The sequence below is a fragment of the Lagopus muta genome, chromosome 2 (assembly GCF_023343835.1).
Source record: "Lagopus muta isolate bLagMut1 chromosome 2, bLagMut1 primary, whole genome shotgun sequence".
NCBI lineage: Eukaryota > Metazoa > Chordata > Aves > Galliformes > Phasianidae > Lagopus > Lagopus muta.
Window position 1 is genome coordinate 13,851,867 of NC_064434.1, and position 13,022 is coordinate 13,864,888.

The following is a 13,022-nucleotide window of genomic DNA, read 5'->3' on the forward strand; positions in this document are numbered from 1 at the left end:
GGATCAGTAGGAAAAAAGCCAACAATCATAAATGAATGAATTGCCTTATAATGGTTTTTATACTCACAGAGAGGATTGTTCTGCTCAGTTAAAATATATTTTAAGTGTTTCTAACCCTCAGTAGCTGCAGGGCAGACAGAAAACAGGAGCAGAATTGAATAACGTGAGTGCAGCGAGGTTTATTTCCTCTACGTGTGTTTGTCTTCCTGTTTATATTTAATGCAGCGCTCAAGCAATTTATTTGAAACAGATGCCTTCTTTCTGTGTGCGTGATCAGTGATGAGGCACTTAGAGGGACAAGAAGGAATAAGCATCCACCCTATGATTTATTAGTTCTGTTGCACGCATTGGTTTTATGTTCTCTTCTCACAGATAGTTTTAAGAGAGACTTCATTTGCTCGAACTAGAAGTTTCTTTTTGAGCTTGAGATTTACTTCATTGTAAATATCAGCAAAAGACGTGTCAGGGTTACTTATGGGGCAGAGGATGGAATTCTTAAAATATTTATTTCAGTTCAGCCTTGAATAACTGTTCTGTGCAGTAAGTTAGACCTTCCTTCACTTGAGCCTTAAGGTTTGTCATGTGGTTTGGCAGACACCGGCCCTTGGCAGTTTCTTCTTCCCCTACGGTGCTGGCGTTTTGTTTTTCTTTTGAGTTTCTTCTGAGCTTTTGCCTTAGTGCTCTCTTTCTTGCTTTTCTCCTCACGTGGCAGACTCCAACTTCTGGACATTTAAGCAGTAACAGGGAGAGTGGATATTATATATTTTTATATAAATACATTTTCATATGAGAAACTAAGGATCATTGGTTGGTGTGTTTTTCCTTTCTTTTTTTCTTTTATTTGACCATAAATGTGTTTTACACAGAAAATCTTTACTGACAGCAAGTTGTAGTAAAAACAAAACAAGTGCTGTTTTTCCTAACGTGAATTTGGCTTAATTGCTATGTTCAGGGACGTGCGACTTGGGAGGAATGGGGTAGAAGAAATAAAGCATCACCCTTTCTTTAAGAGTGACCAGTGGAATTGGGACAACATCCGAGAGAGTAAGTAGATTAGCTTGAAAGTTGTATATTTGTTCAATATTTGCATAAGGCTACTTAACAGTAATAATACAAATGAAAAACACTGTAAGGCTGTATAAACTAAGTAAATATTTTCTGGCTATCAAGAATTTTGCCTGAACTTTTTTATTTATCATTTATATTCTTAAACCTGTATCAGTAGGAGTAAGAGAAATGTCTTCTTTCCAAAAGTATTCTCATATTTACTATTTTAATTTATAGCTCTCTGTTTTGAATAGCAAAACTGAGTGTTTTAGAAATCTAAGCAGAAAGGCTGCTTGTTGCGTTCTACTTCTGTCTGACTTGTTATTGTTGTTTTGATGGTTGTCTTTTTTTTCTTTGTTTCAATTTTTTTCTTAATCTGTGGCTAAGGCTACATTGAGAGTGGGCTTGTTGGTTTCATTGCCTTTTGTTTAAGAAATTGTGAACTTGATTGCTGTAAGAAAAAAAAACCAACCACTTTGATTCATGAGCTTGATCATAGCTTCTAAAGATGTATTTACTGAAGTTTCTTAATATGGTGATTATATTTAGTGTTCCATTCTAAAACGTGATGACCTTTGCAAATACATTGTGTGCATAAGATATGCCATGTATTAAGCAACTCATGTAAATGTGAAAATACTTCAATTTAAGAAAAAAAAAATATTCACAGTAATATTTAGAGATCTGCTGCATGATTAATACACATTTAACTAGCAGGACAACCTACATCATAGGCTGAATCTTGGAATTAAGTTGATCTTTTCTTTCCTTTCTGTAGCTGCTGCTCCTGTTGTTCCTGAGCTTAGTAGTGATATAGACAGCAGTAATTTTGATGACATTGAGGATGACAAAGGAGATGTGGAAACCTTTCCAATCCCCAAAGCCTTTGTGGGAAACCAGCTGCCTTTTATAGGATTTACCTACTATAGAGATAATTTGTATGTGAGACTTTAATGTGTATTTTTAGAAATATACTTGCAAGTTTCTCATATAGCCTATCCTTTCTTTTTCACTCTAGATACTTAATTTATTCATTGCCTTATATTCATTTCTGTTCAATTGTAAAGATAGAAGATGCAGAGTTTAAGTAGAATATATCAGTTGTGGTTACCTTGATAATTCTTATGAAATAAATAGTATTTTTATATGCATAAAAATATATAGTGTCTTTAAAAATCTGTTGTAGGTTTAAAAAACTGCTAGGTTTGTAATTTAGCTCTAAAATTGCTTGTTGTTGGGTTGGGTGTTCAGAAAAATGTTTATGCAGTGTAATAGCTTGCTAGGACATCAGTTGCTATCTACTTGCCTTTGTCTTGTTTGATTAATCATATTCAGTGTGTCTGAATAGATGTGAATGAATTGGGTATTAAGTAAAAATGATAAGCTGATATGGACTTGAAAATGTCTCAAACATTAGTCTTAGTTTTAAAAAGGCTCAAATCATTCTGATTCACTGGAATAAAACAGGCTTCATTCTGAGAATCAGTCAGGACAAAATAAGGCTTGAGAGAAACGATTGAAATGTGTTTCTTGGCGAGGTTGCCAGAGTTGTTGAAAACTTGAATAAAGGCAGGAGGGATTTGTTTTTGTTTTTGACAGGTTGCTAAGTGACTCCTCTCAGTCTTGCAGAGAAAATGAATCGGTGCAATCTAGTAAAAATGAGGTTAGTGCCTTTTTTTTTCCTGTAAGTGTTAAGGAATGATTAACTAATTTTGTTAAATCTGTTAGGAGGAGGCAGAGTTTTAAGCAAGGAATCAGATATTCTGGGGAGCACTCTTTTAATGCTCCTCAATAAAAATGATGAATTCTATCTAGAGGACAGCAAGGGGGTGAATATATTTGAATTATGAAAGGAATCAAATAGTTGCCACTTAATTTGTGTGAACATGATATATCATTAAATACTGTCGATGTTTATGCACCAAACCGTTAACAGTGAAGTGTCTGTAGCAGCTTCTGAATGAACTGTTGTACTCGAATGTACAGGTACCGTGCTGTGACGATGAATGAGTACACATTTCTCTCTGATTCTTCTGGCATTTACAATTTGGTTTGAAAACAAATGTGTAGGGCTCTGTTTGCCCCAGACAGCATCGCCCTTGGAAAGGTTGTAGTTCTTGGCTGTGCGCTGCGGTTTGTGGCACGTTTATCCAGAGTTTGGAAAATTAAGTTGTCAACTATAGTGACAAAGGAATGTTTTTGAGCATAAATCTTTCTCTCAGTTGAAGTGAGTGTGTGAAGCTTGTTTATTGAGCTTTTCAAGATCGCCAACTGAATTTAAATATGCAGGTGAGAGGAGAATGCTACTAATTTTTCATGTATTTAGCTTACTTCATTACCACACTGAACCATTTGTAATATTCAAGCGTAGTTTGTTAACGTTTGTTAAAACTTACTTAATTGTTAAACTTTGGAAAGGAAAGGCGTAGTGTAATGAACAACATAAATTTAAACGTGGATGTTTATTGGGCTCCACGTCTTTCCTTCCTGTCATTGGTGAATAAAAGTCTTAGTTTCCCTTTAAATAAAAAAAAAGTAATCGTTCTTTCAAATACAGTTTCATGTTTCTCACATTTGCTTTCTATTGTGACAGTTGTTAAAATTTTGCATTTCACTTCTGACAAGTTTTTTCATTCTCATTTTCTCAAGCAGTGAGTCTCTCGGTTTTGATGTCCTTTTCAGTGTCCCTGTTTTGGGGATGTTATGATTTTGCATGTTGTATGTGCGGAGTAGAATAGGGATGAAGGAGGAAAAGAAATGTTTGAAGGCCTGAAGATGTGAAGCAATTCCCAAATTCATGTTTTATAATCTAGTTTTTTGAATTTGGGGGTATTTGATTCATATCTTTTTTATATTAAGCACAACAAAACATTCCCAAATTTTAAAACTGTTTCTAATTTTCTGCTTGTGAAAGAATTCCTCTGTCTGTGAGATCATGGTGCACGTTTCGTAATGTTCTCTGAATATTGTCCAGTTTGGTTATATGCCATTTTAATTTTTAAATCATGTATAGAAGAGACTGTCCCAAAAATTGTGCTCCAGACTCTAGGCAGGGAAAGAATACAGCAAATGACCAGAAGCAACATTATTTGCCTAAAGAAATTTTATGACTGTCACTCTGTGGTATGTGATTGTGTGATTGTTTGCTGTAATGCAGCATGCAGCAAATGTTATATCATAAAAATCAAGATTAATAACTTGTAATGGTGAGAAATAGAGATGAAATAACCTTCTGCTGAGAAATTACCGTCTGTTGATGAATTAAAAAAACGGTTAAATTAATTTTCCATGCTTTCCCTTTTTTTGTTATTAAGCTGCTTTATACTTTTTTCATGTGATAACAGTCTTACTTAAAGACCATGCTTTTTTTGACTTTTTTACTCAGTTTCAGAAAAAACTAAGCAAGTTAGAAGAACAACTCAGTAATGAATTGCAAGCCAAAGATGAACTAGAACAGAAATACAGGTGAGATTGTTTCGATGTGTTTGGTATGTTTGTAAAGAAATATTATTACACAACGGTTTGGCCTCTCCCCCCACTGCCTGCTTATCTCTGTACTTCCATAAGAATGTCTCTATTGTTTGAGTGACTTTCCCAGCCCTAGACGTTTAATGTGATTGCTGAAAATAGAATATCTTGCAAAAAAATTAATTGAACATATCCAAACACCCTACTTTTGTGTGTGGTCAATAGGGTTTAAAAATATTTCTCTTATTCCTTCAGATCTGCTAATACTCGTTTAGAGAAGATAGTGAAAGAGCTAGATGAAGAGGTAAGTCAGTAGTTACTAATTACTGGAATTAAAACGCCAGCATTTGTATCTGAGTTTTTTCTTTAGGAACCAGCAAATTATTTTTGGTAGCTGTGTATTTATGGCAGGTTGGCAACACCAGCTGATTTGTTGGCATTCCAAGTGTGTTCTAACTGTGTCAGTAAAAGGACTGTATTTTGCACAGCTTTGCACCTTAATGCCTACTGCACATGTATCCTATCTACAGAGGACATGTGGAATGTGATGTGTTGTTCATACAGGTGCATGCTGAGATTTTACACTACATGGATGTTTCATGGCTGCTAGGCAGGTTACAGCATTTGTTGAATGCAACCCATCATACAGTCTTAGATTGATAAAAGCTCCTGGCTCTAGTTGGTCTAGGAGGGATGAACTTGTTCAGATGTTCCGATGCACTGTGTTTGCAGGAAGCAGATGGCACGTGTCTTTTTTCCACTTTGAAGTAAACTGTCTTTTAATCACTTTAAGATTGCCAAGATTCTTCACATAACAAATGCGATTTGTTTTGCTCTTTTAAATATATCCAGATAACTTCAAGGAAAAATGTAGAGTCTGCAGTCAGACAACTAGAAAGGGAGAAGGCTCTTCTTCAGCATAAGAATACAGAATACCAGAGAAAAGCAGAACATGAAGCAGATAAGAAACGCAATTTGGAAAACGAGGGTATGTTGAACCTTGCTTGAAGGGCTCTGTTTTGATGTAGGTTTTTAAAAGAGAAAAACTTTTTCACTACAGTGATTAACTGAATTGTTTTTGTTTTAGTTAACAGTTTGAAAGATCAGCTTGAAGATTTAAAAAAGAGGAATCAGAACTCTCAAATATCCAATGAGAAAATCAATCAACTACAAAGACAGGCACGCCAACTTTATATATGTATATTTTAAAGTAATCGCTTTCTGAAGTTCAGATTTTATTGGTAATGATGGGGGTTTGAACGTGTAATGGAATTCTAAAAGCTGTTCTTTCTTGTCATGTATTCATATTCAGAAGTCATCTTGAAATACCCCCTTATTTCTTTAATCTGTTAAATCTAATATTTTATAAAGGCGGTGGTAGATGTTACAATTTAGTTGTTTATTCTAAAGTATCTTTTTATCAATCCTAGTTGGATGAGGCCAATTCTTTGCTGCGATCGGAGTCTGAAACTGCAGCCAGGCTAAGGAAGAACCAGACTGAAAGTACAAAGCAAATCCAGCAGTTGGAAGCTAATAATCGAGAACTACAGGATAAGAACTGCCTGCTAGAGAATGCTAAACTCAAACTGGAGAAGGACTTTCTCAATCTTCAGTCAGCTCTAGAATCAGAAAGGAGAGATCGAAGTCATGGATCAGAGATTATCAGTGATTTACAAGGTATTGCAACAAGTGTTCTGAAGTTAAGCTTATTTCTGGTTTCAGAAATAAAAACACATTCTGGTAATGTTATTTGAGTTTCAGACAGAAACTAAATTGAGAGCTGTTTTATACAATGCTATTTAAGTTAGAACATGCATTACAGAGAAAACAAGTGGGGAGATACTTAAGATGAAAGTGTGTTACTGATTTCTAAAACCACTGTGAAGATCTTAACAATTAGAACCAGAGCTTTTTATCAGTAAGTAGATACAGTACATGTTTTTTCACAGACTACCCAGCCTCATTAATGTTTCGTTCATTTTTTAGGTCGAATATCAAGCCTGGAAGAAGAAGTGAAAAATGGAAAGAGTGCATTAGCCAAACTAGAAATGGAGAAAAGGCAATTGCAGGAAAAACTTACAGATTTAGAAAAGGTAACAGCAGTTCCTAGTGAACATTTGTGGTACATTCCTGTGAGATTCTTACGGTTGGGATTTTCTTAATTGAGACATGGAGAAAAAGTTTGAGAAATTAAGCCTTGTTTTCAGCATCAGTTCTTTTTCTGTGGATTTTTCTCATTGTTTTGGAAGTTTGAAAAGTGGGGAAAGAAGACCTGATTTCCCTCATGATTTCAATTCACTATATTTGTAAAGTTTACAGTAATGTACACCAATGTATAGCTTAATCATGAAGCTGTAGCACTTCATTTTTGCTATGAAATCTGACCTTTTTAAACTCTCAGTATTGCCAGAAATTATTAGGAAAAAAAAAAAAAAAAAGGCTTTGCTAATATCTTTTAGAATAAATTCTACAATATTTTGCAACTGGGAATTTCACTGCGTACTTCTAGAGCATTTTATCGATGCTTTTCTATGGGTAGTAGAAGTGAATTCCAATGACCTTAGGATCTGTGCTGTGTCTTCATACTTCCAAGCAGTATGTTACTGTTGTCTGAAATTTCGTATCTAACCTGATGTATTTAATATTTTATTTTAATGCCCTTTTCTTGTTTAACAGGAAAAGAGCAACATGGAAATAGATATGACATACAAATTCAAAGTTATGCAGCAGAACCTTGAGCAAGAGGAAGCTGAACATAAAGCCACAAAAGCACGACTGGCAGACAAAAATAAGATTTATGAATCTATAGAGGAGGCAAAATCTGAAGCCATGAAAGGTCTGTATTTGACATCACAGTTAGACTTAAGCATAAATTATTGAGGGTCGATAATAGAATTTTTTAATGATAGTAGAAGTTTAAACGTAGTTATGTTTTCTCTATTCCCCTGTTCTTTTTAAAATATAATTAGCTTTGTAAATCAGTTGTAATCCTCCTGTTTATGATCTTCTAGGTTAAAGGCAGGCAGTTTTAGTCTCTTTGAGTGCAACAGAATTCCTGTTGCCAACATCACTAATCCATTTTCTGTGTTATGGTATTCTGAGCTAGGGTATTATTAAATTTATATTATTAAAACTGTTGGAAAGATTTTCAGAAGATTATGTGTGTCCTTTGTCAGTGTTGTTAAATCTCTTTCTAAATAAAATATATGTCAACAGCTTAAAAATTTAAATAGATTACTAGATATTGTTAGACATAGTGAAGCCTTCGCTAGGCTTCCATAGTCACCGTGCATATTCTGGTGTATCTCCTAACAATTAAAATGTCCTAGAGAGAGGGATAATTAGTAGATGATTCCAGAAGATGGTTCTTATTTCTGAATTAAATTGCTTATGGTTACTCCAAGTGCTTAAAAAATAACCTACGGATCTTATCCTTCCAAATGCAGAACGTTAACAAAAATGTTGAGCTTGCAGATGTTCCAAAAAAGCAGAAAGATTCAGATGTACCATATGAGTCACTTGGTCCATCAGTTTTCTCAACAGCTTCAACTCTCTAATTGATTTCAGATTATCACAGTCAAAGCAATACTTGATCTATAGGTAGAAAATATTTTTTTAAGAGGAAAGCCACTCTTTTATCCCTCTCAAATATATTGAAAATAAACAGGAATTTATATTGAAACTCAAGAGTAAGTAATAGTTCTCAGGCAGAAATGTGTGCAAAGAATCCTCTGGGATGCTTTTTCACAGTTTACCGTGAAAAATATAATGAACCACTTTTCAGCAGTCTCTGTCATAACTGACAACCATTAGTTAGTGTGGGTAGATGTTCCTCCTCACCTCCCTCACCCCTTTAAACTCCCTGTTTTGCAGTGATTCATTTGCAGGCTGACCTTAAATCTCTTTCTTCACAGAAATGGAGAAGAAACTTTTGGAAGAGAGAGCTTTGAAGCAAAAAGTGGAAAATCGATTGTTAGAAGCTGAAAAGCAGCGCTCCATGTTGGATTGTGATCTCAAACAATCACAGCAGAAAATAAACGAACTCCTTAGGCAAAAGGATAAACTAAATGAAGATGTATGTAACGGGGACAAAGGAAGTCTTAAGTGGAAGCTAGCTTTAAATGTCTTTGTATTTTCCTTTTGTTATAGCCATATTTAGGGTGTTTGTGAATATAAATGGCAGTAATTCTTACTTCTTTGCATTTGGAGCTTTAAAAAGTCAACTTTACAGAGTGGTTTCATTTTCCAGCATTATTGATATCAAAGTTTTTATTCTGGAATGTAAAATGCTAAGAAATTGACACATGGAAAGACTAGGTTTTTATTGTGAACTAATAACTTTATTCAGGAAATGGATTTATCTATTAAAAAATGTGTGCATGTTATACAATAATGTATGAAGATTGCTCCAAAAGTAATGCCTCCTATTTTATTGTGTTGACCCACAATGTCATAGGTGGATGTTGGTGGTATAGCAGTAGAGGTTGAACATTTCTGCCACGTGACAGATGGCAGAATTGGTGCAGTCTGACAAAATGCCATTTGTCATGGGAGTGCTTATGAAGCAAAGGCTCATGGAATTCCTCCATGCAGAAAAAAATGCACCCATTGACATTCACTGACACTTGCTGAATGTTTCTGGAGATCAAACAGCGGATGTGAGCTCGTAAGGTGGTGGTTGCTGTCTTTCAGCGGTGGCAACAGTGATGTTGAAGCTAAGCTACATTCAAGATGGCCATGCACTGCTGTTATACCACAGAATGAATCTTGATCTGAGGATTACAATTAGGGAATTGTGTCTGGAGCTGGATGTTGGCTTCACTGCATTTGAAACATTAGCGGCAGCATTGCAATATTGCATAGTTTACACTGGGTGAGTCCCATGAATGCTCACACAGGAGCAGAAGGAACACTGTGTGCAACTTTGTCAAGACCTATTAAACCAATACAAGGCCAAAGGTGAGAACTTCCTGGATCACATCATTTCCAGTGATGAGATGTGGTGTCACGCTACAAGTGAGAGGCAAAACAGCAGTCCATGGTGAGGCAACATGTGAATTCCTCATAGAAAAAAAAGTTCAAGATGCAGCCCTCAGTGGGTAAACTGATGTGCCCTGTCTTTTGGGTTAGGAAAGCAGTGATACTTCTGGACTTCCTGGAACACAGACAAACCATCACCTCTGGCCTTAACATTGCAACACTGACTAAGCTGACAGCTCGAACTTACAGTCAGGTCAGAGAAGACAATCTTTCTCCTGCAACAAGATAACTCCAGGCTCCATACCAGTCTGAAGACTATGGAACACATTGCCAGTCTTAGCTGGACCGTCCTACCACACACACACTGTATATAGTCCAGATTTGACATGTTCTGACTTACATCTGTTTGGGCCGATGAAAGATGGACAGCATGGGTAGCATTTTCCTAGCAACAGTGCTGTCGTAGCAGCAGTGAAGCAGTCACCTCCACTAGTGCAGATTTTTGTGAATGGAGTATGCAGGCTCTTGTTCATCACTTGCAAAAATTCACAGCTAGTGGTGGTGGTGGTGATGTTGAAAAGTAGTAGCTGAGAATTTCCTCTGTTGTACAGTGTGATTTTCCTCTCACTTTCTGTACTTTCCATGGAAATAAATAGGAGGCATTAGATTTGGAGCAAATTATATAGGAAGTGTCAATAAGAAACACTGTTTGCATGTTACTTCCCTGTGTAGATTATTAACCCTCTGGTTTCTGCTTATTTTGTAGGTTAAAAACCTGACTTTAAAAATAGAGCAAGAAACACAAAAGCGTTGTCTCACTCAAAATGACCTCAAGATGCAAACACAACAGGTCAACACCTTAAAAATGTCAGAGAAGCAGCTAAAACAGGAGAATAACCATCTTCAGGAAATCAAATTAAGTCTGGAGAAACAAAATAATGAACTCCGCAAGTGAGCAGAGTTGCTCTGTTTTACTTTTTTTGAAGTACTGTTGATTTGTAGTTTTCGTAAAAGCCATTGATCTTCAAGATTTGTGCTGAAAACCTAAAATAAGAGAAGAAAGTGTAAAAGAAAACGGGGGGGGGGAGGGGTGGGGAGAACAGAATAATTGGAGGAGTTCAGAATAATTGGAGGAGTTAAGAACCATGGATTTAGCAGAATGCTCAGGTAATTAATTTATTGCAAAAAGTATTGGCAGTCTAAGAGAGCTTATCAGAGTTGGCCAGTAATGCTAATACAGAGCTGTGAAGCGTAAGCAGGGGAAATATCCTGTATTAAGGATGTTTAATCAACCTGCTGAGCTTCAGGTAGACAGGAATTGTGTTGTCCTAGCAATTCTTCAGGTTCTTACAGTGAATAATTTGACTATTTAGTAATATATTATATATTATATTATATAATTTAATAACTATTTAAAAAATTACACCAACAACATTCCTGTGACAGAAAACAAACAAACAAACAAACAAATTGAGTGTGTAGATCATGTGTAACTTAGGCTTTGGTCTTCTATGACTTCTGAAGGCTTATGTTTTGATTCATCTTTTCTTCAAGCAAGATGCAGTTAATCACGCAGAAAGCTGAATGTGGCAATTGCCATAACAAAATAATGGTGGAAATCTTTTCTGCTACATTGCTGATCTTTTTTTTATGTGACTTGAGTGACTTTCTGAGTTATTTTAATAGGTGAATTCAAGAAGTGATTCCTGACAAAGAAGTTCTCAGAGACTGTTCTCTAGCAAAACTCAAAACAATCTGTCAGATCAGTGGTGTTTTACATGGAAATAACATTCTATCAGTGGCTGTTTGCTTTATCAGTGACACTGCTGTAGCTAGTATGATAACTGTATTAAACTGACAAAGACTCAGGTTGAACTGCAGAATATAAAGAATGTGAATGCAGCCATTTCTTGCATCCAAACATTTTCTAGTTTGGAATCTTCATATCTTTTCTTTTATGTATTTTATTACTTTCTAGGGAACGTCAAGATGCAGATGGACAAATGAAAGAGCTTCAAGACCAACTTGAAGCTGAGCAGTATTTCTCAGTATGTATTACGTTTCATTACTTTTATACCAATCTGTTCATTAGATATAACGTTATCTTTTCTCTTTCTCTCAGCCATGAAGCACTTCATCCTTCTAATTCAAAGTTAATTCTTTTTCCTGGGTCTGCCTTCTTTCTTGACTGCAGCCTTGTTACCACTCCTTGCTCTTGATCTGTAAGCGGAACGAAAGAGTTCATATTAAGAAATGGACCAGCTTTGGAAGGGCATCCCAAGCACAGGTTAGGGGAAGGAAGAAGTTGAGCAGCTCATTCCATAATGCAAATAATTTTCTGGACGTTTCAAGACTTTTGCATTCAACGTCTGGTCCAGGCAGCGTTGAAGCTGTATTGAAACAATCATATGGCATTACCAAACACGTGCATTTAAGGCTTAGAAGAAAGTTATTGCATAATAACCAAACTTTGCAAAGATCCATTGAGAGATTTTGCTTCAGTGTAATAGGCACAATAAATAGGGATTGTTAGAAATAATCACTAACATAAAAAGGTTAACTTAAATTACTAGTGCACTGCCAATCATACTAAAAGAAAAGGCCAAGGGTCTTGCTTGAGAATTGAAGGAAACTCACACTTTTACTGTGGTCTTTATATCAGTAAGGAGGATGAATAGCTGGTCAAAAACTGCACATGTCAAAGGAGAGGAAAAAAAGGAAGGTTCAAGTCAGCTGACTGCTCTGGATGGACCAGAGAGAGAATCCTGAGGGACTTCATCATGAAAGCCTTGCACTAAATCCACTGGCAGTTATCTGTCAATCAGCCATTCTTAGCATACAGAGCAGTGTAATTTTTCTTTAATTTCCTGTATAGCTCGAGGTTTGTATTCCCTGACCTATTTTTCTCTTCCTCTTTTGTCTTTTTCCTCTTGGGCTCTCAAGTTGTTACAGTGCAATTGTATGGTTAAAATCCAAGCTCTACCTAATCTATTTCTGTTTCTATTTTAAAATAGTAGAGAAAAGAAAATTCAGTTTGCCAGCTTTATACAGTATGCTTACAAATGTATAAATTAGATCTCATTCATCTACCTGATCCAAATACACAGGATTTTTTGGGGGGGGGGGCGGGGGGGAGAGTGTGTTTATTTTGTTGTTGTTTGAAAGAACAAGGGAACACCAAGCAAATAGCAACAACAAAAAAATAAAGCAAATAATATTTGGGAATCATTATGACCTTCAATGACCTCCACTTACATGTAGAGGAAGCTTTGGATGGTTATGCTTGAACTGAGCATATGGTTAAAGAACAGCATACCATGTCCTTTTGTATCAATTTTTGTGTGCCTTCAAGCTAGGTTATGTAAGTCACATCCTTTTTTTTCCTACTTCAAATTCTAGACCCTGTATAAGACACAAGTTCGAGAACTTAAAGAAGAATGTGAGGAAAAGACCAAACTTTGTAAAGAGATGCAGCAAAAGATACAAGAGTTACAGGATGAGAGGTACTGCTTGGACTGTTAATATAT

General features: G+C 35.9%; 1 protein-coding gene across 3 annotated transcripts in view; it reads left to right on the forward strand.

The window, feature by feature from the left end:
• Positions 1-13,022, forward strand: part of ROCK2 (Rho associated coiled-coil containing protein kinase 2) — a 93,382-nt gene that overhangs the window by 65,974 nt on the left and 14,386 nt on the right. For all 3 annotated transcript variants that reach the window (XM_048938324.1, XM_048938325.1, XM_048938326.1), the window contains exons 8-21: positions 953-1,044; positions 1,826-1,985; positions 2,647-2,710; positions 4,433-4,512; positions 4,771-4,819; positions 5,368-5,503; positions 5,603-5,694; positions 5,946-6,192; positions 6,502-6,608; positions 7,192-7,351; positions 8,430-8,590; positions 10,262-10,446; positions 11,474-11,543; positions 12,895-12,998. In XM_048938324.1, the coding sequence (XP_048794281.1) occupies positions 953-1,044; positions 1,826-1,985; positions 2,647-2,710; positions 4,433-4,512; positions 4,771-4,819; positions 5,368-5,503; positions 5,603-5,694; positions 5,946-6,192; positions 6,502-6,608; positions 7,192-7,351; positions 8,430-8,590; positions 10,262-10,446; positions 11,474-11,543; positions 12,895-12,998 (1,707 nt within the window). The remainder of the gene's footprint in view (positions 1-952; positions 1,045-1,825; positions 1,986-2,646; positions 2,711-4,432; positions 4,513-4,770; positions 4,820-5,367; positions 5,504-5,602; positions 5,695-5,945; positions 6,193-6,501; positions 6,609-7,191; positions 7,352-8,429; positions 8,591-10,261; positions 10,447-11,473; positions 11,544-12,894; positions 12,999-13,022) is intronic.